This window comes from Pungitius pungitius, chromosome 16 (genome assembly GCF_949316345.1).
Source record: "Pungitius pungitius chromosome 16, fPunPun2.1, whole genome shotgun sequence".
In the NCBI taxonomy this organism is placed as follows: domain Eukaryota; kingdom Metazoa; phylum Chordata; class Actinopteri; order Perciformes; family Gasterosteidae; genus Pungitius; species Pungitius pungitius.
The window spans coordinates 7,228,165-7,256,124 of NC_084915.1; the positions used below are offsets into that span (position 1 = coordinate 7,228,165).

The following is a 27,960-nucleotide window of genomic DNA, read 5'->3' on the forward strand; positions in this document are numbered from 1 at the left end:
ATTGAGTCTCCCCTCTGCGCTATCTTAATGCCTCCATTTCAATCTCATCGGAGACACTGATTTTCTCCTTTTTTTTCCCTTCTATTAATATTTCTTGCTGCTCCCTGCCCCATTTTGGTCACAGCTCTGCCTGAAACCAGCCATCACTGGGGTTTGGAAAGTATAACAATATATATATATATATATACATGGATATACATTTTTATTCTGTTGATGTGAATGAATGCATTTTACTACATATCTACCAATCTATATAGATATATATATATATATATATATATAAATATAAACACTGCTGATCCACATTGTAAATAGAAAAAGGGCAACAATAAGCCACTTCCAGTCGGTATCCCCTAACACCCTTTCCTCCATGACAGTGTTTGGGGAGGAACCTGCAGTTTGTCTGTGATTAGAAGGAGAATTAGCCGGCCTAGCATGGCACCACAAATGAGCAGAGCCCTTTGGGAGACCAGAGAAACCAAGCAAGGCACATTTCCAATTATACCACCAAATGACTCATTTTCTTATTGGGTCTCGTATAATTGTGGTGGGTATTGGGTGCATGCAACTCAATTTGTCTTACATATTTGTTGGTAGGGTGGTAAAAGAATTGACAGAGCCATGGGAATGAAATGAAAGAATGAGACAAACTAAAAAAGAAAAAAAAAAAAGAATAAGGATGAAATAGATCCCTCAATGTTTTCTTGATCTGCTTCATCCTCCCTTAATACTGTTGAAGTTTAAAAGGCGGGCAGAAAATGCCACTTTAATCATCTGTGGATTGAGGAATGCGAAGACGATCATTTTCGAGTAATCAGAAAACGTCTCTCCAGAGTAATAGACTGCCGAAATTAATGAGGCTTCCAGTGATGTGATTATCTGTCCTGAGGATCATCAATATACAAAATTAATTGACAAATTAAATTGCTAGAAATTCTTGAAAACTATATTGTTAAGGCAGCCTTACTTTAAACATTTTACAGAAATGGTTACATTTTTACACACACACACTAAAATAAGTTGGGCAAGCTTTATTAAAACAGTTAGAATTCATCACGGTCAATTGTTTTTCACCCTTGAAGAGGAAACAACCAGTTACTTATAAAGCAACTGGGCTACATGTCACATAAAAAGGCACAACACTGACCACAGAGCCATTTCTCATTGCTGACATAGCGTTTTCTGCAAAGTGTATGACCTAAAGGATCACAGTGCTGCTTTCTGACTAGCATGTAATATGCAATTTGAACATGGTTTTCCAAAAATTAACAATTAAAAATAAGTAACATTTGGGTACAAACTTTAAATAAAAGTTTAGTTTGGATTACAGTGGAAATTAGACACAACTTAAACTAGCAGTCCCAAAAAAAACAAAGAAAAAAACAGGGGAGATCAGATTCTTTTTTATAAAACAAATATGCTTCTACCCAGTTGGTCGTACAATTATTAATGCTCATTTGAGCAGCGTCCTCTTTGCGTTCATTCATTTTTAAGACTTTGTGCGTATATTTGTATCTGAGATGCACCAGTTAAAACTGCAGCTTCGATACCGGGTGCAAGTGTGTGAAGGAACAGTATGCAGTAAAGTGCATCTGGAGCAGCATGCTCGTACTGTGCGAACAGAAGGGACAGCTGTGGTTTTGTTTGTGAGACGAGAAGCCCGTCGCTCACTGCAGCCCAACTGAAGCAGTCGGGGTCTAAAAGGGACCGTGTCCCTGCTCCCTGCTGGGCTCTCCTGTCTGGCTCCGTTGTAGTGTTCCCCGTCTTTGTTCAGTAACTAAGTGCTTCCTACTTAGGAGTGTAAAACCCCCTTTGGAGCTAATGCCCCCAGCAATGTGTTGTCATTGTCTACTTGGTCATCAAAATACTTGCGAATATTAAACAAGCATATGTCACAAACCAGGGTTGCATTTTAATATAACAAAAATTTTAAAATGCATTGTTGTCATCCACCTGGGTCAACTGACCCAACGCACATTATTACATATTAGTAAATAGATATTTCCTGCACTGTTTCAATTGCACTCGAGTTCAAATTACAGAGGTCCATTTAGCCGAAATACATTTTAATTATAATATGACAGAATGTCCTAATTGTTGTCTGTCATCTGAACTCTTACTTAGTGAGAATCATAGCCAACAATTCATCTGTAACCTGGCGGCTGCCAAGCTCCATCATGTTGGCTCCTCCCGCCTTGGTTTCCAGCCCCCCCGGTCTCAGTCAGGAGCGGGTCTGGCTGAGCCGGGCTCCTCTTGGCTGTGGCCAGTACGGAGCTTCAGCCAGGCACGGGGGGGGGGGGGGGGGGGGGGAAGGCTCCCCCTAGGAGGAGCCCGGCGTCTCCACTGTGGTAAGGATGCGCACCACCTCAGCTCTCTGAGTGGGGGATATGTGTTGGGTCATGTGCACGATAGAATCCATGGCAACCTCTGGATTGGCTTGAACAAGCCTAACAAAAAAAAGAAATAAGGGGACGACAAAAGAGACATCATAACCATGCAAGGAAGGATTGGGTGTGATGGGCGTATACCCATTTGCATCATTCAGCCTGCAGGGTTTAGAATGATCACCTGCGTATCTGCTTGAGGATGTGATCTCGGCGGATGTACTTGATGTTCTCGTCGATGAGGGACCTTGCTCCCTCTTCTTCAGCTAGTTGCCTCTCTAGCCATGCCACCACTTCTTCATTGTCATCCCACAGATAGGCCTGTGTAATGCAGGAGGCGGGCGTTACAGAAGAGATTAGTAATTGCTAGCAAGATATAAAAGCAAGTTACAGCTAGACATCACACAATTAAACCTTAAAATACTGTATCAATGAATAAAACCGTATACAATAATAGAAATGAGAAAATACATTTAAAAAAAAACAGCAAAAATAAATAAAAATAAAAAGAGATGGACGGGGACAAAGTGGGGGGCCCCAAAGTCGTCTCGACTGGACCCCAAAAAATTAGTATTCATGAGTACTGGCATCTCTGATCCCAAACAAAGCCAGGCCGGAGGGCTTAGCAAAGATTTGGGGGCTGAGGGGTTTAATGGGCTCTTGCCTTTTTTTTTTTTTTTTTTTATGAACAGTCCTGCTTGAGGTCCACAAGAACATTTAATACCCTTATTAATCATTTTTAATCTGTTTGCTTTTAATTAAGAAACAGCGTGTTGCTCTCCTATCTGCACGTGCCAGGGCTGTGATTAATTGTGGTTTGAGACAGCCAGTCCTGATTGGGATAATATATTAGCTAACAAGAAGGCCACTTCTTAGGGAGATCTGAAACGCTGGGACGGCTCCTGTCGCCTTGCGGCTGCCTCTCTGAGCACCGAGGCTGAGCCGGAAGGAACAGCCTTCGTGCATCTCTGAGGGGGGTTTATTTACACGATCAAATAATCGGACCATCTGTATTTCCACACGATGATTTAACAGGAACGCCTGCCACATCTTTATCTGTTGCAGCTTGACGGGAAGGAATGGGAGCGTCAGGATGAAAATGATCAACCTCCTGAAATCACTCATTTACACACTTACCTGAATGAACAAGCCCAAGTCATAATGAGGTTGTTAGGTCACTCAAGAAAAATAACCTAAATCAAAAAGGCCCAGGTAGAAAATGCACAGCCCACCACTGGTTTACATACTATGAGATATTACCCTTTTCCCTCAAAGTCACTGAATAATGACAGATTATAGGACAAAGCCTGTAAGTAGGTGGTGATTTCTCTTTTTTTTTTTTTACCTTCACTGCTCCCTCGGCCTCCACAAACCAGCGGCGCAGCATTGCCTGAATCTGCCCGTCCGTGAGCTCGGTGTTTGCCGCTTGGATCTTCTTCATCACCGTGTCCTCCAGCAGCAGCCGCCGCAGACGCCAGTAGAAGAACTGACGGGACGTTTGCCAATCAAGGATATCCTGAGATAAGCCAAAAGAAATAATAACGCAAATGCAGCTACTGTTGCCTACATTTCACAATTTATGAAATACATACAAGTCAGAGTATTTCATTTTTTGTAAATATATATAATCGGAGTATAATGTGCACCAGTTTCAACTTATCCCTTAAAATGTAACAATGAGACAGAACTCATTAAGAAAATCCAAATACCTGGATAAAAAAAAGTCTGTACATCTGGCTTGGGTTTTTTATTACATAATGCCAGGCTGTTTTTGTCGATTACTAAAATGACTTGCAGAACATGAAACAGTCGAATTTAACACACAATACAATTAATTTAAGAGGTTTAAGGTCAAATCAAGGTCATACACGTGGGAATCTTTTCATTTTGTTGAGTATTACACGGTTATTTATTTTACATTCTGTAAATTTTAGAACCTACGACCACAGTTCTCTGCAGAGGTACTTGAGTTGAACATGCAGACCACTTACAGTTGGTAAGTCATTCCAGTCCATAATGTGTGCACAAAATGCACTGCTCACACAGCCAGAGGGTTCTTTCACAGATGGATGGCAGTCAAAGTGAGTGTGTGTATGTTTGTATGTGAAAGATGGGACTGTGAAGGCCCAGGATGAGATGGGGGGCCGCCCGAGGCGGCTTTGTGGTTTCTGAGGTGATTGACCAGGGTCATCATAAGATAATTACCAGTCTCACAGCCTAGTGAGACCAAACATTAGTCACCGGGCAGGTGTAGAAGCAGCAGCAGCTACACTGATACTCCCCTGTGGGCTTTCTCACACACACACACACACACACACACACGGCACAATGTAGCAAATACATGCCCTCAAGAAGTGCTCACCGTTATGACACCCTTCTCTTGCATGCGACCTGGGGTGTCGTGCAGGTCTGCAAACTGCACAGCCACCTGGTGGTAGATTGGCAGGAGAAACTCCTCGCGCTCCTTCAGCTGGGTCTCCAGCTCTTTGCGATCGGGGGGACTCAGCTCTGGCGTTCCTGTTGGAAAACAATACCGCAAGGTCATGTCGGGTAACATAACATGCAAAAATACCTGCAGGTTTTCATTAGGAGCCGATTTTTGGACACAGAATGGCAGTTGGTGCCAATAGGTAAAGTAACTACAGTGTATGAGGGTTTGGGTGAATTAACGCCTGCTAACAGCATTTTGTTTGAGAGATTCCCTCAACCCCCTTGCTGCTGACACCAAAGACGGATTTCTGTCAATTCCAATCTGTAATCTCTCGAACCATCCGCGGCAACCCTCCATTCCACCAGTTCGCCCGCAGCGCCAAGCCCCACACAGCATTGGAGCACAGTTGCTCTGAGCCCAGAGGGAAAATCAATAGGCTATGCAGGAGAAACAGGAGAGCTGGTGATTGATCTGAGCAGGCTGTGATTGACACGTCTCCCAAGGGAGTGCAGTGAAGATGATACAATCAACGCCAAATAAAGAACGACCGAGAAAGCACACATGCTCCCACCTGATACATTGCTCCTTTTCTTAAAAGGGGCCGACAGGGGCAAAGAAACCAGTAAAGGGCTATGATTAGAATTGAGGTGGAGGACTCACCCAGTCTTTCAGCCAAGCCTGTGTAGACTGGATCCACTCTTCTCATTGTCTTCACCAGGTCCTTCCTCCGGAATTTGATCTCCACTGTTCCCTCTGGCTCCAAAACTCCTCCTCTGGAGACGAGAAGGATTAAAGTGAACAAAAGCGGCTTGATACACATAATACATGTACTGTGCAGTTTTTTGTTTTCTTTCAGTCCAACTCACCGGCTGTCCCGGTCAGCGTACATCTCCATGTGACGCGGGTTGATGGTGGGATCTATAACCACCCAAGATCCTCCCCTCAGCTCAGCATGGGGGGGAATATAAACCAGTACCGGCTGCTTGTACTCCCTCAGCCCGTCTACAATGTAGGCCCCGAACTTCAGCACCTGGTCGTACATATCTAAGAAGAGAATTTCACTTGAGACGCTGAATGGGTTTGATTCCACGTTGACTGATTACCAAGCGAGCTGACCCAGTACCTTTCATTCCCCCAGAAAATCCCCTCCAGTTGGAAAACACCATGAGAGGTAGACCCTCCCTGTTTAGGTCCTTAATGGCCTGGGCCGTTTTGAAAGCAGAATCTGGGAACCACACCTGTCCGGCCTGCTGGATGATCTAAATATACAAGTACAGACAAACTGCATCAGAGGATTTGTGTCTGTGAACGCTGAAATACTTGCCATTTCACACTTTAGGATACGAGTTTCTCCTACCTTTGCCTCAGAGTCCAAATTGGCCGGATCTGCTGGGATGGACAGCTCCACTGACCTGGTTTCCACGGCGACCACCCCAGTCGGTATCCCGCCCAGTCTATAGAAAGGAAGCAAATTTTTAGCGCTGTAATCTACCAACTACCTACTATCTTGACTGTTAGTTGTCTGTCGTCGTGGTCCAGTGTTCTGTTGGGACTCACCTGGCTCGGCCCACCACCACACTCTGAGCCCACGGCTGCATGATCTCCATGAAGGATCCCTGGTCAAAAAAGCCACTCTGCCAGGAACCCTTTGGAGCTGTATGCAGAGAGGAATGGTAAAAAAAACAAAAAACAGTAAGTGTGGTAAAAAGAGTTGATGATCGCAAATTGGAAATGCAACTGAATCAATCTTTTTCTGTGGCGGTTTCAAAAACTCTAGCTTTTTTTTTTTTTTCTCCTGCATTCCGAGGCTGTGTATTTCTTTCCTCCGAGCCAAATAGTGGCAGCAAGGCATGATGGATGACTGCGGAAGGAGGCTTATTCAGCTCTTTTTCTGCATGCACACCCTGAGAAACATGGCCAGCCTATGAGGTTACCATTCAATTAAACCTCGCCTCTCATCACTACCAGAGACGTTGACTGGCTTCCTACACGCTCCCCGAATCTCTTTTCTGTCTCAAGCTGTAATAACACTGATGTGGAACCTGCTCAGTCCTGACCTGTGGTGTAAAACAAGCGGGATCATGGATTGTTGCCTTTAAAAGCATGAGGCTCGGGCATCGCGATAAGTTTCTTAATATTCTCCCTTGTAATGGATTTTTCCAACCTTTAACCGAGGGAATATTAATAATTTAATATTTATATAATTTATGATGATTTAATTATGAATATACTTTGTAAAGGGCCATCTTCCATTTCTTGCGTTGCGTGCGTTATGTGCAAGTGTTGATAAAGCATTTTGAATAAAACAGATTGGTATAGGAAATGACCAAAAGTGCAGTGATATAATTAATGACTGCAGTTGTAGCCAAGATACTATATGAGGCAATAAACCTTTAGCAAAGCTCATTATTTTATGTAGCCATTCCTGGAGTAGTGAATTTCTGAAAGGCTGAATGTACAGTATGACTATAGGGCTGCAACTAGCAATTGTTTTCATTATGAATTAAAAGGTAAATGAATAATTAACGTTCAAAAATCAGTCTTCTTTGTTGAATCAACCATCTGAAATGTTAGATAAGTGGGAAATCCTAACAATGGGGGCACTTGATAACAAGTTAAACGGAAAGGATGACACCAGGCCATCACTGAGGTAATATTGGAAAACCGGACACTTTTATTAGGAAAAAAAAAAAAAGTTCAGATTAAAAGATTTTTGGCCACTCACTGTGGCTGGGACGTCCGGCTAGCATCCAGCGAGGGTCATAGGGAGTCTTTGTGGGCACAAAATCCACCAGCCGATCTATGGGATCCTTGGCGTTGAGGATTGGCACCGGACTGGATTTAGACTGAAGAAAGGAAGTTGTCTTTTACCTCACGATGACATGTGGACCAATCATTTACAAGCTGGGTCATAGAATGCAGCATGGCAGCTATTTAAAACTAAAGTTTAAGATTACCATAGGCATGTAGGATAGCCACGCCAGGAGCGCGACGACTCCTTCAAAGTCATCACAAACAGTCGTGTGGGTCACACCATTGTTGTGCATGATTTGAATGCCCCCGAGTTGGTTGTTTGATGTGTAAACCTCTCTGCCCAGCACCTGTGGTGAGAAAAAGAACGATTAAAAAAAACAAATTTATCTCAGACTGTCGGACGTCTCATTAAAGCTTTTTAGGCTTGTACAGAAGACGAGGACATGTGGAGAGGCACTGCCGTTGTAAGCTTGAGGAGCGCATGTCTGCCCAATTTCATTTTCTGTCAATTCTACCACTCTTGCAAAGCCTCCTCTCTCTGCATTTTGCCATCTACCAGGTGCGATAGAGGCTGTTGTTTCTGCGATGGAAACCACCAGACCATTTACCTTCAAAACTGCCCCAATGCCAACCTGAAGCCATAAAATCGCACTCCCAGCCCACCCTATTTTCATAAGCGGGCTAGAACAGGTGGCGGGGCCCTGACATGGCTCCATAAAAATCAGAGAGGAGTCCAATGCCTACCCTCAGCTCTCACCTTTTCAGCCATCATTTACTTTCTTTATTACCATTAATGGTTATGTATCTGGCTACAAATCTGGGGCACTCTCCTAAAGCTGTCAGGAAAGCCTGCGGCCCCAGGAAACATTGCAGTCACCTTGACACACACAAAACCCCTATGCCTCTGGCCAACCCCCGGCTTCATTTTGGATTTCACAGCAGAGAGAAGAGAGCGGGATATCAGAGGCGAGACTGGGAGGAGGAAAATGAGGGGCGAACTGGATGTAACAGCTCACTGGGGTATTTGTTAGTAGTTACTATCCACAGCCCATGAAAATGTGAGCGCTTTCCAGCAGTTAATGGAATGATGATCTCTGGGTGGCAGCCTCCTGCTCTCTATTAAGTTTCAGTTAATAGCCAGGAAAGCGTACAATAAACGGGGAGAGAAACACTTTTCTAGCTGGTGAAATTAGTGCAATTTTAAAAATATTTTAAAAACAGCCATTATTGCAAAACATCATCTCGCTGTGCTGACATTTGTCATTTAACATCACCATAGTTCTACTACCACAAATAGGGGTAAACAGTAGGGCCATCTAAAATCAATTGAGCTCCCAGCAAATAGGTATGCCATCATGGGGCCATTTGCATGATTTGTCATGTTGCAATCTGTCATCTAATTTGAAATGGAGTCATCTTAATTCCCTGACAAGGACAGAGAATGGAAAGCAAGACAAGAGGAGGCAGTGAAGCGTGAGGGGGCACACACACACACACACACACACACACACACACAAACTGCATGCAGAAAACAAATCTGCCTCAGCAAAACTTTTCCTTTTGATTAAAAACAAATGATATGGGTGTCCTGCACCGCAGCCTCCGGCATGTCACTCTATTTCTATGCAAATACAACTTCATGGTTCACTTTCAATTATTCCACTGTGAGTGGCAGGCAGGCCTGTGGCTGGGATCGGAGCTGGAATCCTAGTAGAACAGAACGAGGAAGGAGGAGGCCTGATCAGCGAGTTGGAACAGCGCAAATGCACACACTTCTGATTCTCTTTTCTTTGATAGATAAACATTAACTCGGTTATTAAATATTATAGAATTCTGGGTTTCTATTAAAATTTTGTAGGAAATAATTAATAAATAAAAAATAGAGCACACATTTACATCGCTTGCTTCCAGATCTGTTTTGCTGTTCTTCACACATCAGCTGAAAAACTGATTGTAAGAGCATTTATAGTGAATTCCTCAAAAGTAGTTCCTTGGGCAAAAGCATTATTTTTTTTAAATTTTAAATAGTTTTCGGGAAAACTGAAATATGCAGTTAGATACCAGCTATTGTTACCTTGTTGAGTGCTGCTGCTCCAGTAAGGATTATGTGAGAATTGTCCACTTGAATGGTTCTCTGGCCGAGCCTCACCAGATAGGCCCCAATCCCGATGGCTCTGCATGTAACCTATAGGTCAAAGACAATCACGTCACGGCTTGCAAGCTAATCAACTCTAGAGCAAGTCTCCGCTCTCGATATATCCCCCAAATTGTACAGCTCAAAGATGAGGAGGGTTGTAAATGTATGCATGTGGGTTTGTTGTACACGAGTGCGCCCACTCCAGTCTCACCAGGTTCATGGTGATGATCTCCTCGTAAGCCAGAGAGGATTCTCCAGCAATCATTCCTGACCCTTTCAGATTCTCCACACCCAGCCCTTCATCTTTTCCAATGATGTCAGTGATCTTGTACCTGCATGGCAACACATATATTCACTCAAAGCCAGAGGTGACCCTCCGGTAGCTTTTCCTTCCGTCACCCCTGTTGTGGTCTCACGTGGTTAAAACCCTGAAGATGGGAGCACTTGACTGACACTACAGCATCGTGAATCTCAATTTCCTCACGTGCAAAGTTAAGTACTAATACTTAATAAAAAGGTACCTGGACTCTCCCTCATCCTCCACATGTTCGCAATGCACAGAGTTCAGGGCTGAAACTTTCTTGTAATCCTGAGGTGTGAGGTAGAGATATTTGAATCCCTGCGAACACAAATAGTAACGACTGCTTAGTTATGATAGTGATACAAATACAAAATTCATAATATTTGAAAGAAAAAAAAGGTAGGAAAGGTATAACTAAGGATCAGAGGATCACCTTAATGAAATGCATGCGGTATATACAAATAAACAAAAAGCACAAATAAATGCACTGTAACGATTGCTGGCTGACCTTATAGGGGTCAGCTATATCCTGCCAGGCCACGTGGAACATGTGTCTGATCTCCTCTGCCAGGCCGATGCGAGCGCCGCTGTTGGCCGCGATGTAGATCCGCGGGATGCCGCTCTCCCGCGCCATCTCAGAGGCCCGCAGGAACAATATGTCCTCCTGGGGTCCAAATGAGCCGATCTTGTGCGTGATGTCGTTACTTATGACGATGATCTCGCGACCTGCAGGATATTCTGGCGTGCGCAGGGTCATCCGCCATGCCACCATGCCGATCTATACACACACACAAATAAATAGTCTAGGTCTTAATTTGCTTCCATAGAACAATAAAGTATTTAGAAAGCACTCAGAGAGACACCTACAGAGTCAAAGGGAAATTGCAATGTTCGAATGTTAATGCAAAACAGGTACTAATTTCAAATTTGTTCAATGTCTAAAATCACGTATCAAATTAAGAACGCGCACCTCGTTGCCTCCTGGCAGTCTGTTCATCTGCACCAGCTGGTCTTGCGCGTCGAGAACAAGCTCCGTGAAGGTGAGCAGCTCCGAGGGAAGGGGGCATTTTGGTAAGTGGGCAAACGTCTGGAAAGAGTGCCACTGCTTCTTCAGAGCCTGGGACACAACATGAAAAAAGTCAAAATATAGTTATTCCATCGACATCATTTGTCCTATCACTATTTCTAAGTAGGTGTGTATGGTACCTGTCTGAACATTTCTGGAAAGTCATAGACGTAGGTGGTGCCCAGAGACTGCGCCTGGAAGCGCTTGGACTGCAGCAGGTCCTTGGTCACATAGGGGGTGTTGATGAGCATGCCATGCAGCGGACCTTGCTTGTCTCCATATGCTTGGAACATGATCTGTACAGAGAGAGGCACTTTGAAGATATGCTGACCTCGCCATAATAGCACTATTATGAGAATGAAGATGAGCATATACTGTAAACACTTTTAGAGCATTAGGCATTATGAACACATTTATTATCATACATGACCAGGGCCATCAGACAGTTTATTTGTGCGACGCAGGCACCGTTAGGCCAACAAAAAGCTCGGCAGCAATTCTGTTTTGTTTGCCCAAATTATTAATCTCTGCAATAAAACCCACTTTATCTTGCAGATAGACTTATTCTAAACTCTTGTAGTCAACTCAACAACTCCCACATCCACAGTATGGATGAATGATGGACAGATGAACGAATGGTTGGATGAAGTCTAACTTACCAGATCAGCAGAGAGTAAAAAAGGAAAACAATTACTGAAAGAATTGTCCACCAGGCTAATCGAACAACACTAAACTAGATCTTTACTAAAAAAAAATAATAATAAATTGTAAAACCAGAAAAGGCATAATGTAAAAAAATAAATAAAAAAAAGACATAATATTTTACTTTCTAAGAAAGGCTGGTAAATTGCATTCTGGGAACTGACATCCTATGCAGATGAGATGGAAAATATATGAGTGCCCCACCTGTCGGTCTTTGGGCCCCACCTGTCCCGTTCGGGAATCAGTGACCTCCTTGTACAGGCTGATGTCCAGGTAGTAGCCTGATTCATTAGTGAGGAAGAGGCGGATGGGGATTTGCTTTCCCGTTGGAGTCAGTCGGATGTTAATTTTCAGTTCAGCCTGCAGGACACGCAGCTTCCACAGACGGCTGCCATAACGCATCACCATGGAGCGCACGGACTCTTCAATCTGAAATTCCATGAGAGCAAACTTATTAATAACACTGTGGGCTGTGGTACGATTGTGTTGAAGAGGTGTGTGTGTGTGTGTGTGTGTGTGTGATTGTCTCTGTGTAATGAATAACTTCAACAACCTTAGATGGGTCCATGATGACTGTGGGGACGAAATTGAGGAAGATGTGATTGCAGTCTGTTCGTACAGTCGTGTTGTTGAACGCCACCTCCAACTCGTCCATGGCCTCCAGCAGCAGACGCTCTGCCTCGTTGTGAAGGTATTCAAAGGAGGCCTCCTAGCAGAGGAACAGTAGAGAGAAACAGTCAACAGGTGAAGAACTACGAGTAAAACCCCTTTAAACAAAAGCGAATGCACGGGTAGCGCCTGCGAAGTCTAACCTTGGTGACCAGATCAGAGTGGCGGATGATGGCTCGCACGAAGAAACGGTAGTCGGTGACCTCTGTGCCAGCCTCCACACGGGCAGCACCCAAGTACAAGTGCATCTTGTGGTTGGCACACGGCATGGCGGAGAGGGCAAAATTCCGCATGCGATTGAGCTCCAACTGGAACGCTAGTGCCGGCTCCAAATGGCGATAGATCCTGTCCTCCTCAAACTGTAGACACACGGACACGATGATAAACAGAAACAACTACAGCATTCTAAATGAAAATGCTCAGAAACTTTGCTGAGGAACTTTCTACGTTATAAGTTAGGCTTTCCTGCCATCGTCTAGTTCATTAACAGAAAATTGGCAATTTCAAGAGCCCTGAGTTGATGTAAGAGTAAAAACATGCCTGTGAGCCGAAGACTGTATTAAGTAAATTAAATTATGGTCAATTTCAAGCTCAGAAAGCTGCTAATGTGTGTCATTTCTCTTAAATGGGGGACCTAATTAAAAGAGTTCATTACTTTAATGAGTTTTCGTGGTGTCATTGTAGTGAAACTATTAGGGGAAACGCCATCACGACTCCTGAAAGAGTCAAATTCAGCATTGCTAGGTGCCCCCCCCCCCGAGCACAATGGGGACCCAACTAAAGGAATGTCAGTCAAACGGTCTTAGTTTCTAACCTGTGTGTGGGTGTTCATTTGCAACGTCACAATAATCTTATGCATGTACATACGCTTTGACAAACTGTGTCATCCAACCACCCACCTTGTCTCTGGCACGGAAGGTGAAAAACTTTGGGAACTCTCTCTGCGTGGAAGATAGTGAGATAGAAAGAACACAAATAAATCAATACAAAAAAGGTCTAAAACATTACAAAACATGGTTGTAAGTACATAAGTGTTAAGGATGCTACATCAGACATGTGCAAACTAGACGTAATCACAGCAGAGGACAACACGCCAAGCGGGGCTCTACTGCACCAGTAAGTGAGGAGCATTATGCAGCCATCTCCCCACTCACTGTGCCACTAAATGAAATATTCCTATTTATCAGATGTAATCCTCCACTTGGCAAACAAGGCAAGACCAATTGGGGGACGCGCTCATCCGCCCGCAGGCCACGCGGTGATAAGGGGACTGTAAAGGGACACACACAGATAACCTTGAGCCATGATTTGGCACTGATTACGCATCATATTCACCTTCTGAGATAAAGTGAACACAATATTTGAAAAAAAAAAAAAAAGTGGGATGAGTATGCAGAATGGTGCTGACTACTGAAAACCACCTTCATGTAACACAAGGGCCACATAATAACGGTTAGGCGAGTTAGCATGATGAGCTCTCATCAGAGCGCGTTGTCCCATTGGAAGACAAATCAAGGCCTATTGTCAAAAAAATGACAGCAAAGGCAAAGAGCATTCCTCAAATGTAATCCTCTTCTAAATCCCTGTCATTATCGTCCAAATGCGGGGTGGGTGTTCTGTTGATAACGGGTCAATCCTGGGCAGATAAATGCTACCCGCTGCACTACAGCACAATAGACAGCAGAGCGTATCACAAAACCGCTGTGATTGGGGGTTGATTCCTGCATTGCTATTCATGCTAAAAACGTGTGCTCACATTACTGCATGGCCCTTACTAAAGACATTTCATGGTTACAGCATGAAAGCAATGACTTTGGGGGGGGGGGGGTTCTGTTTTCTTGTGTAACTGTAGCTCCCGAAACCAAGCTGTGGCCAAACCAAACATTTATTGATTCAGCACAACGGTGGGTTCCCTTTCCTCTATGTACCCCGGCGCAACAGAGTTCCAGAAGCTTCCTCCTGAAATCTGATCGCTGCAGAGCACCATGGCTTGTAATGGGAAGTTCAAGCAGTCCTGACTGGGATGAATCCATGTAGGTATCGGCCTATTGATCTCATCAACTTTCCCTCTGCGGACGGTCTACATTATTCGTGAACGGATGCGTTTCAAATGAATGGATGCCTTATGTGGGGTGTGTTGGAACGGTTTTCAACCGAATGCATTGATGAAACGAGTCACTCCTCTTCATTTCATTTGTCCTCCTCTACTTACATGAAACCTTTGGTCCACCTCACAGTTGACTTGCTTCCTGAAATCCTGCCATCATAAATGCAGCAAAAAGCAAAGCATGCAGAAAGAGATCGAGACAAACAGGACAATCAGCGTGATTCCAAATGCAAATTATTTCCACATAATGTTGTTACAAAGTATTAGTAATTACATAAAGAAAGAAAGAGTCCATTTGTAGAATCTAGAGACATGCTGTTCAGAAATTCTGAATTGGTGCCATGCAGGGCAGCACATTGTGGACACTGGTAGTTGATTTTGTAAATAGTAAACTGGGCCCTCACCTTCTGGGCCACAAGGAAAGTAAGCCTACGTATGCCGTGTTCAAACAGCATAGTTTTCTAAAACGGAGAAGGAGGCAAAAATGTCAAAATGGTAATGAGCCCCATTTCAAAAACATTTACCCTCACTGCTGAACCCACGAAGCCATGTCGTTGACGGCCCCCACCTTTGAGTGAGTAAACTCTCTGAATATGGCTGCCAGCCCTTCGTCATCAATGTCGCTGTCCGTTTTTATGGCCACGTTCAGGATATGGATCGGCTCGTCCTGGACACTCTGGATGACAAAGGCATTACAGGGTTCACTCCAAGATACACATCCCATTAGGTCAATGACAGGCCTGTGACGCTCAGCTTTTTGTCACCTTGCTGTCCTCTTCACCATACAGGACAGGATTGCCTCCCTCTGGAAAGGTTGGACTTGGGGGAGGAGAGTCAGAGAAGCAGCTCAGCACGTCGTTTATGTTCCTGTAGGAGGAAAAAAAAATAAAAATCAGTCATGCGATTAATCCCACAGGAAACGCAGTCCACACCTGCAGATGGGATGCATCACAGTAAAGAAACCATAAAAAACGGACTGACCTGGTGAACTCCTGGAATGAGCGGAAAGCCACCATGGCTCCCATGCGCTGACAAGGTGGTGTGAAGGACGTGTCGAGCAGGACGTCGCTGACGCTGGCTACGTGCATCATGCCGTAGTGGTTCAGGTTGGACGAGAACGACATCCTATGGTATAGACAGAGAAATGACAATGGGAATCTGCCCCACCACGACAAGACGCCCCATATCCACCTCCAAGAACCTCACAGCAGATTTGATCAATTTGAGATCTAGTTGGATTTGTGAAAACATTTTTATAAATTCAAAAAAAAAAATCAAAAACTGAATGAGGTTAAAATTAGGAAAAGCAAGAAGGAATAAATAATAGGGCTGTCAAAATTGCTCAAAAGTGTCATTTGAATATTCACTTTAAAAAAAAACCAACATATATTCGAATATGTGGTTGCTATGGAAGCTCATTTCCGCCACAAAATCATGACTTTAAAAGTCCAAATTATGACTTAAGATATGCGCAGGCTCCTTTGTTGTTTGGTAAATTGACTTTCCAAACCCTCTTGGTGACTTTTTGTCAAAAGCGACCGGCGACGAATCCAGCGACCGTATCTTGTTTTATTGGAGACTTTTGTGGTGTCTGACGTGAAAGCACGTATTGTATTGCAGTTACTGTCCTTAGGCTGTTGTAGCCTATCAAGTCTATTTTATTCATGCAATATAAAGTCAGTACCGCTGCTGTGTTTTTCTTTTTTATTTATTTTTTTACACTCAATTTTCACATTCGAATATCTGTTTTTAACAACTGTTCGAATATATATTCGAACATAGAACATTCGTTGACAGCCCTAATAAATAACACCATCGATTGTGAACGCACGTGTTGGTCCAATTAAATTTCTTTCCTAGGAACAAGGAGACATAAAAACCACCAGAAAGACCCTGTTAAGTATTCACATTTCAGTTGGTTGGGGGTTAGTCCTTTAATTGAAAGAAGCTGTCTCTGAATTTACACCCACTGAAAGCATTCAAGAGGTTTTGTGTGTCAAACCTGTCCACAGATTCCGACTCGCAGGCCTTGTTCTTTTCAGAGTTACCATCCTTAGATTTACTATCTTTAGGGTCCAGGAGTTTAGATGCATATAAAACCGGAGCAGACATTCTCCTGGCAGGACAGTCACAGTCAACGGTTTCAGGTCAAGAGGTTTGCACTTGGTATACAACATTTGCATCATCTCAAAACCACCTCACATCCATGTCCACAATATTGAAGCACATGCACGCAATCATTTGCACTGCAACACTCGATCCCAAAGAGACCAAACATACACACGGACTGAAGAGGTGTGTGACGTAGAGGCTGAATGCCGAGGGCCACGCTGTTGTCAGTAAGACTTAAAAAGACGTAGCTTTTCTCCACCCGACTTCATTCCATTCGCTAAATTGGTTTCATTTGGGGAAACATATGACGTACTAAACAGCTTAATAACCAAACAATTGGTTGACTTTGTCACCAGATGAAATAACTACAACATAAATGACTGCTATGACCATGCAGTCAACAGAATACACTATTAGTCTGTGCAATGAAAAGAATGTTTACAATACCTGTTTAGAGTTGGGATGTTCCCTCTGCAATCAAACAACATTGATTACTAAGTTGTTAGTGGCAGGCATAAGGAGAGGAAGACAGTCAAGGTGTAGCACTGTGTGTGTGCGGCGCTCTTTAACGTGATTGATGTATTCTGCGCTGATCAATATCTAAATGCATTTAATTAATGGAAAAATTGAGGAAAAGTAAATTGGTAGTGGCTCTCGCCATGAACACACATTTCACTTCCTCCTGACTGCTCCCCTGACAACATGCATTATGTCCTGATAGAGTCAGCAAATCATTTCACACTCATGCTGGCTTTAGTTCACCGGGACGAACCAAACGTGAAGCTTAGTTTGTAAACAGACAATCACAAGCATGCGATCCAATCTATTTGTGACGGCATTTTGAAAGAAAGTAACTGCATAAATAAGCCGAACCAAACACAGCAAAGGCAATGACCAGCACATACACACAGACAAACTGGACGAAACCCCAAAGGTAGGATGCAACAGAAATGTCACAGTACAATTCTGTTTTTGAATTCAAAGTTTGTGTAGGTTTTCTTCGGGATTCTCCAGCTTTACATGGAATACGAGCACACCGGGACTTAAAAAGGAAGGGCAACAGGAAGCGTTGTTGCTAAAGGCAAACACTCACATTTGACAAACCAAAAAAAAAGTATTTCATGGTCTTGCAAAATACCTTCTTTTGCACATGAGGAGCATTTACATTGAGAACAACAAACAATGGCAGATAGCAGGAGGAAGAGTAGAGGAACCTAGGAAGCATGAATGACGTCACATTGTGAAGTGAAATTGAGCGCTTCACCGTTTTAAAGGTAACTTACCAACAGCTTCTTAAATATTCATCTTATATTAATAGAATAGGCATCATGGCGATCGGTTTTGTGTAACCACGGCACACCCACAACTATGCTACAAACACCTAGACGATTGTATAACACGGAGACATGCGAGGCTAGAGGAGATGCAGCAACCGTAGAGGGAGCCCCCCTCCCCCACCCCTCCAAAAAAGACATCCTTTATATTGATCCCTGTCCATAGTGCCGATGAAGAGGGGATGGGGGGGGGGATGCAAAGTAAATGAGAATTGCGAGCGTTTCTTGTACGCAATACCTGTTGGGGTGCGAGGTGGGAAGCATGAACTGGAACTCCACTATACACGTGTTGTCTCTCAGCTGTCGATGCTGGACGCTGTTGAGCTCATAAGCGATGTATGCTCTGCGAACGTACACCTGCGGGCATTAGAGGGAGATTAGTTTGATATGCGAATCACCGGTAATACAGCGTTCGACAAAAGGAAGCATAAAAGGCAAATGTTGTCCTCACCTCGAGGGCAGCCATCCTGACTACCTGATTACTGTGGTAGAAGAAGTTTGGCAGAACGTCAAAGATGGAGGTTTCTGAAAGGATCAGTTTCTAGAAAAACAGAAACGCAGAATTAATCATCTCAAACCCCAAACCGATTCCAGAGCATTAGATGAGGTTCCTTGTGCGCCTACCTGCAGGTTCTCAATGCAGAATTGGTGGCCATACATATCAATGGCAGAGAGGAAGATGGACTCCACCTGGTTGTGTCGTAGCTCATATGAGGGGAGGTGGGAAGCTATCAACACCTGCACACAACATTGGAATGCTTAGTTAATTAATTAGTGTACACTTAATGCACACTTTTCTCGTCACATTTTTTGAAAGCCTTTTTTCTGTGATCTAGTTTTGAAATGTTGTATCCACACTTTCTATTTTGATTTTTACCATTAAAAATGAAGAGAGTAGACAGGGACATCTAGTGGTCAAACTCTCGCCGTACACTATGGATAAAACCATGTATTCAATCTTAACATGACAATCCTACATATGGGAGCCTTAACGTCTTCAGAAGAAGTCATGGCATAACACCATATCATAATAAATTTGTCCTCAAAAATGAGGAAATGACATCTGACCTGGCGGGCTCGCAGTGCCACCTTGGCATTGGTTGTCTTGCTGAGCTGGGTGAGTTCAGTCAAGATGGCCATCAGTTCATCTGTCAGTGTTGGATCGCGTCCACACAGCTGATCCTGCACACAGGAGAGGAGGCCGTTACATAGCATCGGTATTACATCTCAGAAAAACTTTTTAGTTACGAGTCAGCATGGGATATACTTACAATCAGCATTGTAACCAGCAAGTTCTTCTTGGTGACTTGAGCATGGGAGAAGATATAGTTGAGCACGTTGGCCATGTCGCCCTTGTTTTCCTCACGCAGCGCGAACACACACTTGTCGTAGTGTCCTGTTAACAAGCCAATGCGTAAGAGCTTTGCTAATAGAGGCAAAGGGGAACTGCAGAGTCACTTATTGTGAAAGAGCTCCCCCGAGTGGACAGGATGAGTAAGTTCAAGAGAGGACAGCGAACTTCACTCTTCTTGCATGTGGAAACGTGTTTAAAAAACAATGAACACTTGAACCCAATAATTAAGTGCATTCCCTCACCATTCTGAAACTGGATCTCTACTTTCAGGTACTGTCTGAGCAAGTCCATCACCACAGCCTTCATGTGACCTCTGATGCCACTGCGATACCTTTTCAAGAAAAAAAAACAACCACAAAGTATGATGCATTGTACCAATTGGTAACAGAAGATCTAGTGACTGGGAAAACCACTAAATACAGCAAATCAATCTCAGTTACAAATACTAGACAGGTCATAAAGTGATTACAAATGAGGCCTTTAAACTTCTCTTCTTGCAGCCAGGAAGGTTATTCTTGACCGAAAACATTCAGAAGCTCGTCCATGCAATGTGCCAATTTGGGTCAGGGGCTCTAGTGTTGCACTCACTTCTGCACCAGCTGAACGATGCTCTGTGTGTTCATAAAGAAGACTTCCCGCTCAGACTTCTTGTTCAGAGTAGCAGCATGGCTGTCCAGGATGTTTGCGATCTTGGGGAAAAAAATAAAAAGACAATATAAGGAAAACATCCTTTAAGCCCACAATTATAAGGAATTAATCCCAGAACCCATGAACCCTCAGCTATCTTGCTCCCATTATATACAGAGAGGGATCCTAAGAGAATAAGTCCTATATAAATATGTCATTAGAGGAGTGTCAACCCCCCTTTCACTACTACTTCATTTAGTGCATTTGCTCTGCATAAATATATGAATGTGCACAAAATGTTTTATTAGTAATAAAACCGTAACCCAGTAGATGTAGTGTTTATATAAATCAAAAGCAGGACTCTTCTGCTTACTCTTATGCAGATATCCGGTCACGCTGATATATATTTTGATACAAAATTTGTTTTAAATTTGGTACGAAAACAGTTATCTTGTTGAAAAATTACAGTCAAACTGAACACCAGATGAGACTCCAAAACCACTTTTCAACCCAATAAATCATAGAAAACGGCAGTAAAAATGTGTTGTATACTTAAACATAACTAATTACTGTGGGGCTTACTATGGAAACACATAATTAATTGCAAAGAAAAGTGAGGCCCTCCAGCGGAGTTTAACCGTTACCGACATGGTGAAACATGAGGGTGTAATTGGCGTGTGTTGCTGGGTCACCTGCTGGCTGGGGAACTGGCAGAGCACGGAGGTGATGTTGCTGGCGTACTGAGCCATCTCCTTCTTGATGGATTTCTCCACGGCGGGCGGGATGCGACCCGACACGCTGGTCATGATGTCTTGAAGCTCCAACAGTGGCAGAGAGGGGTCGCGCATGTTTTTCATCAGCTTCTCCACACAGTCTTTCAACTAGAGCGGACACAAGAGGTCGGTTTCATCGAGGCCCGCCGCCGAAACAGTCGATGATGCGTACCCAGGTGTGTGGGGGATTCTTACCTTGGCGCTGAACAGGGGCTCAGGGAGACAGTAGCCGTTCATTATGTGAACAAGGTGATCCAGGGTGTTGTGGAAGACTCTGTGTAGCTTCTCCCCTCTCAGAGCCACTGCCTGGATAACAGGTAGGGGCCCCATGTGCAGCTCTGCCTGCAGGACAAGCAAAAAGACATAAATATTGCACACATTTTACAACATTGCTGGGCAGGACCCGGTGACCAATAGGCTTACTCCTGAAGGTTTGTTTAAGAAAGTAGTCCAAAATGTGTAGTTATCATTTGATGATCTGTTATCCTTCTCTACTATCAGGCTGCCCCCTGACCTGGTTCAGATGTTGTCAGATGCAGGTTTCCGTAATACACAGGCAACAATGCTCGTCAGACACACTCATTAAAATCAATCAATCCAAACTGAATATTTGAGATGCAAATCTGATAGACCTGCAGCATTCTTTTTCTTCTTTGTCTATTTTGTCGTATTTAACGCAGCGCAATCTTTTACAACAGCGGTTTGAATTGCATAGATGTCCAGCCCTCTGTGCTTTTTAAACTTATTAACTTTTATACATGGAACAACGTTTTGCCGACCTATGGTAGATTCTTCCGGGCATACATGTCAGACACATCAGACATAAAATACCTGCTGCACTCTGCTTGGGTCATCCAGCTGTAGCTTTGCAATGACACAGCCAGGCTCCAGTGCTGCTCCAGCCCTCTTCACGAAGTGAATACAACCAGACTCTGCAGCGGTTAGGGTCATCACCATCTTCATCACCTGGAATTTACAAGTGCAAAGTCACATACCTATACAGCTAAAAAAAGGAACTTTCCAGCTTTCTTTTGGGAAACACACACACACACATAAGCCCCGACATGCTGTACCTCTATCTCAGCATAGCACTGGCCAGAGAACACATGTCCGCCATCCTCAACGTTGTACTGGATGAGCTTTCCCGCTGATGGAGAGCGCAGCAGCGAAGGATCATTCTCCCTCTCAAAAACACAAGTCTTGTTCCCAATGGTGATGCGGTACCTTTCGGGGGGAGAGAGAGAGAGAGAGAGAGAAGACTTTATTTTAACGGAAACCAGAAATGAAAAGTCTTGCATTACATTTTTAATAGAATTTACTTCCCTGTGAGGATTCTTGATTTCTAAAGCGTTGTTTTTTCTCCCTTACCTGTCCACCTCTTCCTTCATGTAGGTGGTGTAGCTGCTTCCATCATAAGACAGCAAAAGACCTCCGTCACTGAGCCGATGGACGTCCACCTCAACAGAGGTGTTGTTCATGATGACCACGTAGGAGTTTGGACACTGGCGGGTCACTGTCAGCGGGTACTTAGTCCCTTCATAGATCAGCTCCACGTTCACAGTGTTGAGAAGTGTGTGTGCTGGCAGCACTTGGCCCCTGGTCAGAGAGTAGATGGGATCTCATGGTTTCTTTTTGTCGTTGTCATTTACTGCATACATTCATTGATATTAGATTAGATAGATTATTACGATGTGCAATATTTGTACCTTTCCAGAGAATGCAGAAAGTTGGATACACTGTTTCTTAGATTGACATCAGCCACATGAAGAGCCCCGCTCACAATTCCCAGCATTGTATCGGGACGCTCGGCCTGCACAAAACATACACTTTACTAGTAAAATGTATTGTACCAGTAGGCTAAAGCACAAGTCTTTTATTATTATTATTATACTAATAATACTTTCTTATATTTAGTGTGTTTTAGCACTAACAACAACAATAACACTACAGGTCAGTATGTCAAACTCCCTTTCTTTTATCGTATTCCACAGTTGTACTATCTCCACATACCTGCATCTTCTCAGAGATGAGCCTGTCCAGCCAGCCGGTGTCAATGCTGTTGTGCTGAAAGCTTTCAGTCTCGAGCAGCTTAATGAGGTATTCCACTGTGGTTCTGAAGTCTCCTCTGATGGACAACTCCTTCAGAGCAACCACCAGGTTGCTTTAAAAAGATACATAATCAGATATTTCTACAAAAAAAACAACTTTTAATTGCATAAGGAAGTCCTCCTATTGATTATCATTAAGAATAGATCAGTGTTTTTTGGTTGCTCGTTGTGACTAAGCAATAGTTGTTGTTGCGGACTCACGAGATGGCTTCCTCCCGATTCTCTCCCCAGGAGAAACAGTGTCCAAACTGGGAGTCTGCAAACTCGTGCAGCCCCCCAGCCGCTGCAACGCTGAAGTAGCCCCACACGTTCTTATTGCTGCGGAAATTCAGCTCCTGGACTGTGCCGGAGCTCGGCTTGAAACCCTGCAAACACACCACGTTTAATCTCATATCCTGAACCAAGGAATACCAGCCAGTTTGACGAAAGGGAAGAACGATGGCCATTGTTTACGGTACAACAGGATTCCAAATATTTTGTATAGCGAGAGAAAGGGTGGCTTACCTCGTCAGGGTTTTCGCTGGTGATACGTGCTGCGATGACGTGGCCCCGCGGGGAGGGGGCAGTCGACAAGCCTTCAAAGTCAATGGGGGAGTCTCCCCAAGGCTGGACGCCATATAGCATCCTGATGTCTTTGATCCTTTGAAGAGGTATACCCATAGCAATCTGACAGGAGATAAAAAGTATTTTACGACACAGGTTTATGCACCAGAACCAGCATGAAACGAACATTAAGGGACAAACTGGTTAAACAACGCATTAAAGCATATACATTGATTATGATTGGGTTTGCTTCAAATGATCCTTACATGCATTTGCGGACATACTTTTCTGACTGGTAGTGGTGTTGCCTGGGAAAAAAAGACCCTCATCCTTTGATCCACATAGTGTGTGTCACTCGCACAGAAACGTCCAATCAGCTTGGCAACAAAGCTTTCCCGGCAACGCTGCCCTTCAGCTTGACTGCCGCTGACCCATTTCCACACAATCCTAAACACTGCTGAGCAGACCACGTGACCCAGCTGCTACCAATGGATCTACTACACAGTGTTTCTGCCTACTGCCTCCTTTTGAAGACGGTTGCCATGGAGACGGGGGGCCTGTCTAGTGCCAAGCGGTGAAGCGTGTTAACTTTGTCTGCTACAGGCGAGTCTCCGACTCAAACGTGCCATATTTGATGTGCTCTTGGTAGCACCGAAGGCGCGTCAGGGTGGAACTGACCTGCAGCTGGGCAGCAGGCAGGTTGACGTCGGCCACCATCTCAGTGCAGGGGTGCTCCACCTGCAGGCGAGGGTTGAGCTCCAGGAAGTAGAAGCTGCCATCCTGGCTGTAGAGATACTCCACTGTACCTGCGCTGACGTACCCCACCATCTTAGCAAGCTTCACTGCGCACTGAGGAGAGAAAACAACTCCATTCACAGCCACGTTCAAAACATCTGGATGTGCCTGGTCTCAGACCTCCTTTTAAGCTATGTACAGGTACAAACAATGCACTGCTGGAATTTACCCGTTCCATATCCTCGAACACATCAGAAGTGGCGATGGTGGCAGGAGCCTCCTCGATGATCTTCTGATGCCGTCGCTGCACGGAGCAGTCCCTGCCAAATAGGGAAATGGCATTCCCATATTGATCAGCCAAGATCTGGACCTCTAGATGACGGGCGTGCTTGGCCAGCTGCATGACAAATATCGGTGATCCTGGGACTTCTGCCTGGACCTGGAGGAGCAAAGAGAAGCAAACCCCAGCGGTCAACAAATAAAATGGAAACTCAACTTTCAATACCGTTTTCCCAACTTTGGTGCAGCCACATTTTTCAAATTGTGATCTTTAATGGTAGATTTACACTGTTATATGAGGTTAGTCCTGTGTGGCTTTTCAAATGAGTTTTAACGTACCTGTCTGAAGAGATTAGGGAATTCGTCATCACAGTTGACTTTACGGATGCCTTTCCCTCCGCCCCCCTCTGAGGCCTTGACCATTACGGGGTAGCCAACCTTCTCTGAAGCCTAACAAGAGAAAACACACAGCTGTCCATCACACATGTAGCTAGGCACAGTACACTCAAGCAAATGCAACACTCTTTTGGAATTTTGAACCATCAGTTAAATGACATGCTTACTTTTAGGCCATCCTCGACATCCTGGACGCAGCCAAGCTCATACACGTCGGACGGAACATTGATTAATTTCTTCTTTTGGTCACTCTCCGTCCATTCTACGGTGAGGCCTGGGAAAGACAGATACGTCATTTTTCTATTTCACAAAGCTGATCATGAACCAGAAGATACAAACTGCGACATACCTGAGCCGCTCCAGGGCAGGGTTGGAATGCCGGCGGTCTGGGCCACGATGGATGAGGCAATCTTGTCTCCCAGAGCCCACATGGCCTGACTGGGGGGCCCTGAGGTTCGAGGTAATCAGTTAAAGCAATACAAAATGTAACGGGAACCCGTGAAGGTTAGTTAGAGGATGACCAAAGGGAGGGGCAATGTAAGGAGCTCCGCCTACCCATGAAAGCGATGCCATTCTTTTGGAGCAGCTCGGGGAGTTTGGGGTTCTCCGAGGCGTGACCCCATCCAGCCCACACAGCCTGTGAGGACCGAGAGACAGCAGGTTTTAAGTCTATGCCACATGGATTAGATACTGTGGAAAAACTACAGATATTAGAAGTGTGTGTGGTCATACTTGAACAGGTATCCGTTTAGCAATATCCAGAATGAGCTCAACATTGGCATAGTTGTTATTATTAGTCCCTCCTGGCACAGGCACGTAATGATCTGCCATTTTTATGTACTCTGTAGAAAAAAGAAAAAAAAGGCAGAACCGCAGAGTTCCCACGTCAACATTCTTCTATTAACTAGCAGTGCATCCAAACACTAAGTTAATTACCGGTCCCAAAATTCTTGACCTTTCTGATGTGGTTTTAGGGGCTCGGAGACATCATTACTAAAAACTCACCTGCATTGGCCTTTAGGTCCTCCGGGGTCACCATTACAACAAAGCGGATTGCCCTTTCGTTGCGAAACATCTCATAGGCCCATCGGCGGATGGAGCGCATGCATTTGACTGCTGCGATGCCGTTGTTGGCAATAAGCACCTTGAGAAGGAAAATAGTGAAGTTACCCATGTGGATTTGCTCACGTAGGTTACAATGCTTCACTGACAATGGCTGGATCCGATATGTGTTTTCATCCAAAAAAAAAAAAAAAAAAAGATCGTACATATTGTGCAAAATAAAAATCTTCACCTTCTCAATAACTTTGTTGCCTCCAAAGCGGGTGACAAATTCTGCAGGCGAGGCCACGGTGAAGTCCCTCTGGAGATCAATACGCCGGCGGTCTCTGCCTTGCTTCACCAGGTGCAGCCCTGACATGCTTGGCCTGTCAGGGCGAACAATGTATTGTCCGTTCATAACACTGGTTTTGGAAAGAACAGGGTATTATGTAGCTCTAATAACAAGCAGATGGATGTGCAAAAGACAAGACATGAATCTAGATAAGAAAACTGCCAGAAGACACCCATAAAGCAAGTGTTTTTTTAAAGACACTGATTTCACATCATGGTGATGAGAAGCAGAGGATTTGGCTACTGAACTTCATAGCACTTAATCTATCGGTGAACGTGAAAAAACAACAATAAAAACATAGCGAGCAGGGATGATGGTAATAATTTAGGAAAGTGAAAGGGCTCAACAAATTATCTTTAGGAAGCTTACAGTTTAACAACTGTTGAAACAGACCATATCGTACATGGGAGGACAGGGAACTTCAGTCCTCAAAGGATGTTTACGTGCGTGAGCAGCTGCATGTGGAGCTCCTAGAATAACTCGTACAACTCGTGGGCCACCATGGGAGCGGGGGGGGGGGGTGTCGTGGATAGTACATGGGGAGGGAGCTGGCCTATAGCTGGAGGGCGTGGCTGTCTGCTGTGTCCTGATAGGGCACTATTGCATCACTGTAGGGCTCCTAGAGTTTTTGTCTTTGAGGAGGAGGCGGGAGGGTGTGGGAGGAGGAGGGAGGGTGGGGGGGGGACTGACACACCATCCAGTATTTCCAGTTTTAAAAACTGTCGGCTGGGCCCCAGAGTTTCTGGTGTCTCACAGACAATTGGCATCAACATTCTAAAAGCGATTGGGTACAAATAACCAGGATGCACATTCCAGTCTGCAGAACATAAAGGAACAGCAAATTAAGGAACCAAAATTGACAGATACAAGTAGAAACATGTGTAAAATGTCACTGGAAAGGAAACAATATGAAATCATGATAAAGGCAGTGCTGTACATGAGCATATGTAGCATTTTAGTCTCAAAACCCACATCTTCTGTGAGGAAAATGTGATTTACACGGCCTGTATGGGCAATACTGACAGTGTAATGTGAGGTCTAGGCCAGCCCGTAAAAAAAATCCTGGGGCTGGCAGGGAAAGTAAAGACTGCTGTGAGCTATAAACAAAGTTCTCACAGTACTGAAAAGCTCCAACCGTCGAAATGGGAATGTCTCTTTCCCAAACCGCCATGCTGAAGTCCAGGCGTACGTCAGGACACAAAGGAAGCCTTTAGCACTGGGAAGCTAGTGGCACTGCATATTTTCACATGCGCTGGTGAAGGGGCTGACTCCGACTAAGGCCCGCCCTACTTGTCCCGTTCAAAATTGCGGATTCCCTTTTTGGATCTTTGTTGCAAGCTGTTTGGGCAAAGCAATGATCCAATTCAAGAAAGCTAAAGCATAGTCCTCCTAATATATAAACTTATTGCATCACTATGGGTTCACTTTCTAAAGAAAACGGGCAATTGTGGAAGTGAAACAGAGACTTTTTCTCCTCAACCCTAAAGGGCTCTCACCTTAGATTGTGCTGGGGGCCATCAACGTGGTCGAACCCCATTTCGCAGGTGCTGCTTGAGCTATCGGAGGATGGCGACAAGGAGCGAGTCTCCCGTTCCTCCAGCAGCAGGGCCAGCTTCTGTGGGATCTCATCCTCGGAGTTCTCCTCTGATACGGAGCCCACGATGAAGTGAGAGTGCAACGCCGCGACAGCGGGGTTCTTCTTGGCCGCACCGTCCTGCTGTGCCATGACCGGGCGACGCGAACAGGCTGCGAACA

The 27,960-nt window shown here is 44.4% G+C and overlaps 1 protein-coding gene across 4 annotated transcripts; it reads right to left on the reverse strand.

The window, feature by feature from the left end:
- Positions 1-1,016: 1,016 nt before the first annotated feature.
- acaca (acetyl-CoA carboxylase alpha) lies at positions 1,017-27,960 on the reverse strand. 4 transcript variants are annotated; one of them, XM_037468353.2, is made up of 54 exons: positions 27,702-27,960; positions 26,107-26,239; positions 25,818-25,956; positions 25,545-25,654; positions 25,368-25,449; positions 25,162-25,260; positions 24,980-25,086; positions 24,756-24,866; positions 24,367-24,576; positions 24,081-24,251; positions 23,364-23,525; positions 23,061-23,224; positions 22,762-22,912; positions 22,458-22,561; positions 22,120-22,347; positions 21,825-21,975; positions 21,583-21,717; positions 20,947-21,093; positions 20,671-20,859; positions 19,940-20,040; positions 19,594-19,682; positions 19,269-19,393; positions 19,066-19,179; positions 18,622-18,735; positions 18,449-18,538; positions 18,236-18,354; positions 17,111-17,134; positions 16,554-16,667; positions 15,533-15,676; positions 15,316-15,418; positions 15,120-15,227; positions 14,956-15,012; positions 14,657-14,701; positions 13,344-13,385; positions 12,588-12,803; positions 12,329-12,484; positions 11,980-12,204; positions 11,214-11,369; positions 10,978-11,124; positions 10,516-10,785; positions 10,228-10,325; positions 9,918-10,038; positions 9,644-9,754; positions 7,773-7,916; positions 7,541-7,661; positions 6,373-6,469; positions 6,173-6,269; positions 5,939-6,074; positions 5,682-5,859; positions 5,476-5,588; positions 4,747-4,901; positions 3,730-3,900; positions 2,569-2,705; positions 1,017-2,447 (listed from the first exon to the last, which is right to left on the reverse strand). In XM_037468353.2, exons 1-54 carry the CDS (start codon positions 27,929-27,931, stop codon positions 2,321-2,323), a joined length of 7,188 nt encoding a protein of 2,395 aa, XP_037324250.2. In that variant the 5' UTR covers positions 27,932-27,960; the 3' UTR covers positions 1,017-2,320. The 4 variants fall into 4 exon arrangements, with proteins under 4 accessions (XP_037324250.2, XP_037324247.2, XP_062414124.1 ...); XM_037468350.2 differs by lacking the exon at positions 16,554-16,667; XM_062558140.1 differs by lacking the exons at positions 16,554-16,667; positions 17,111-17,134.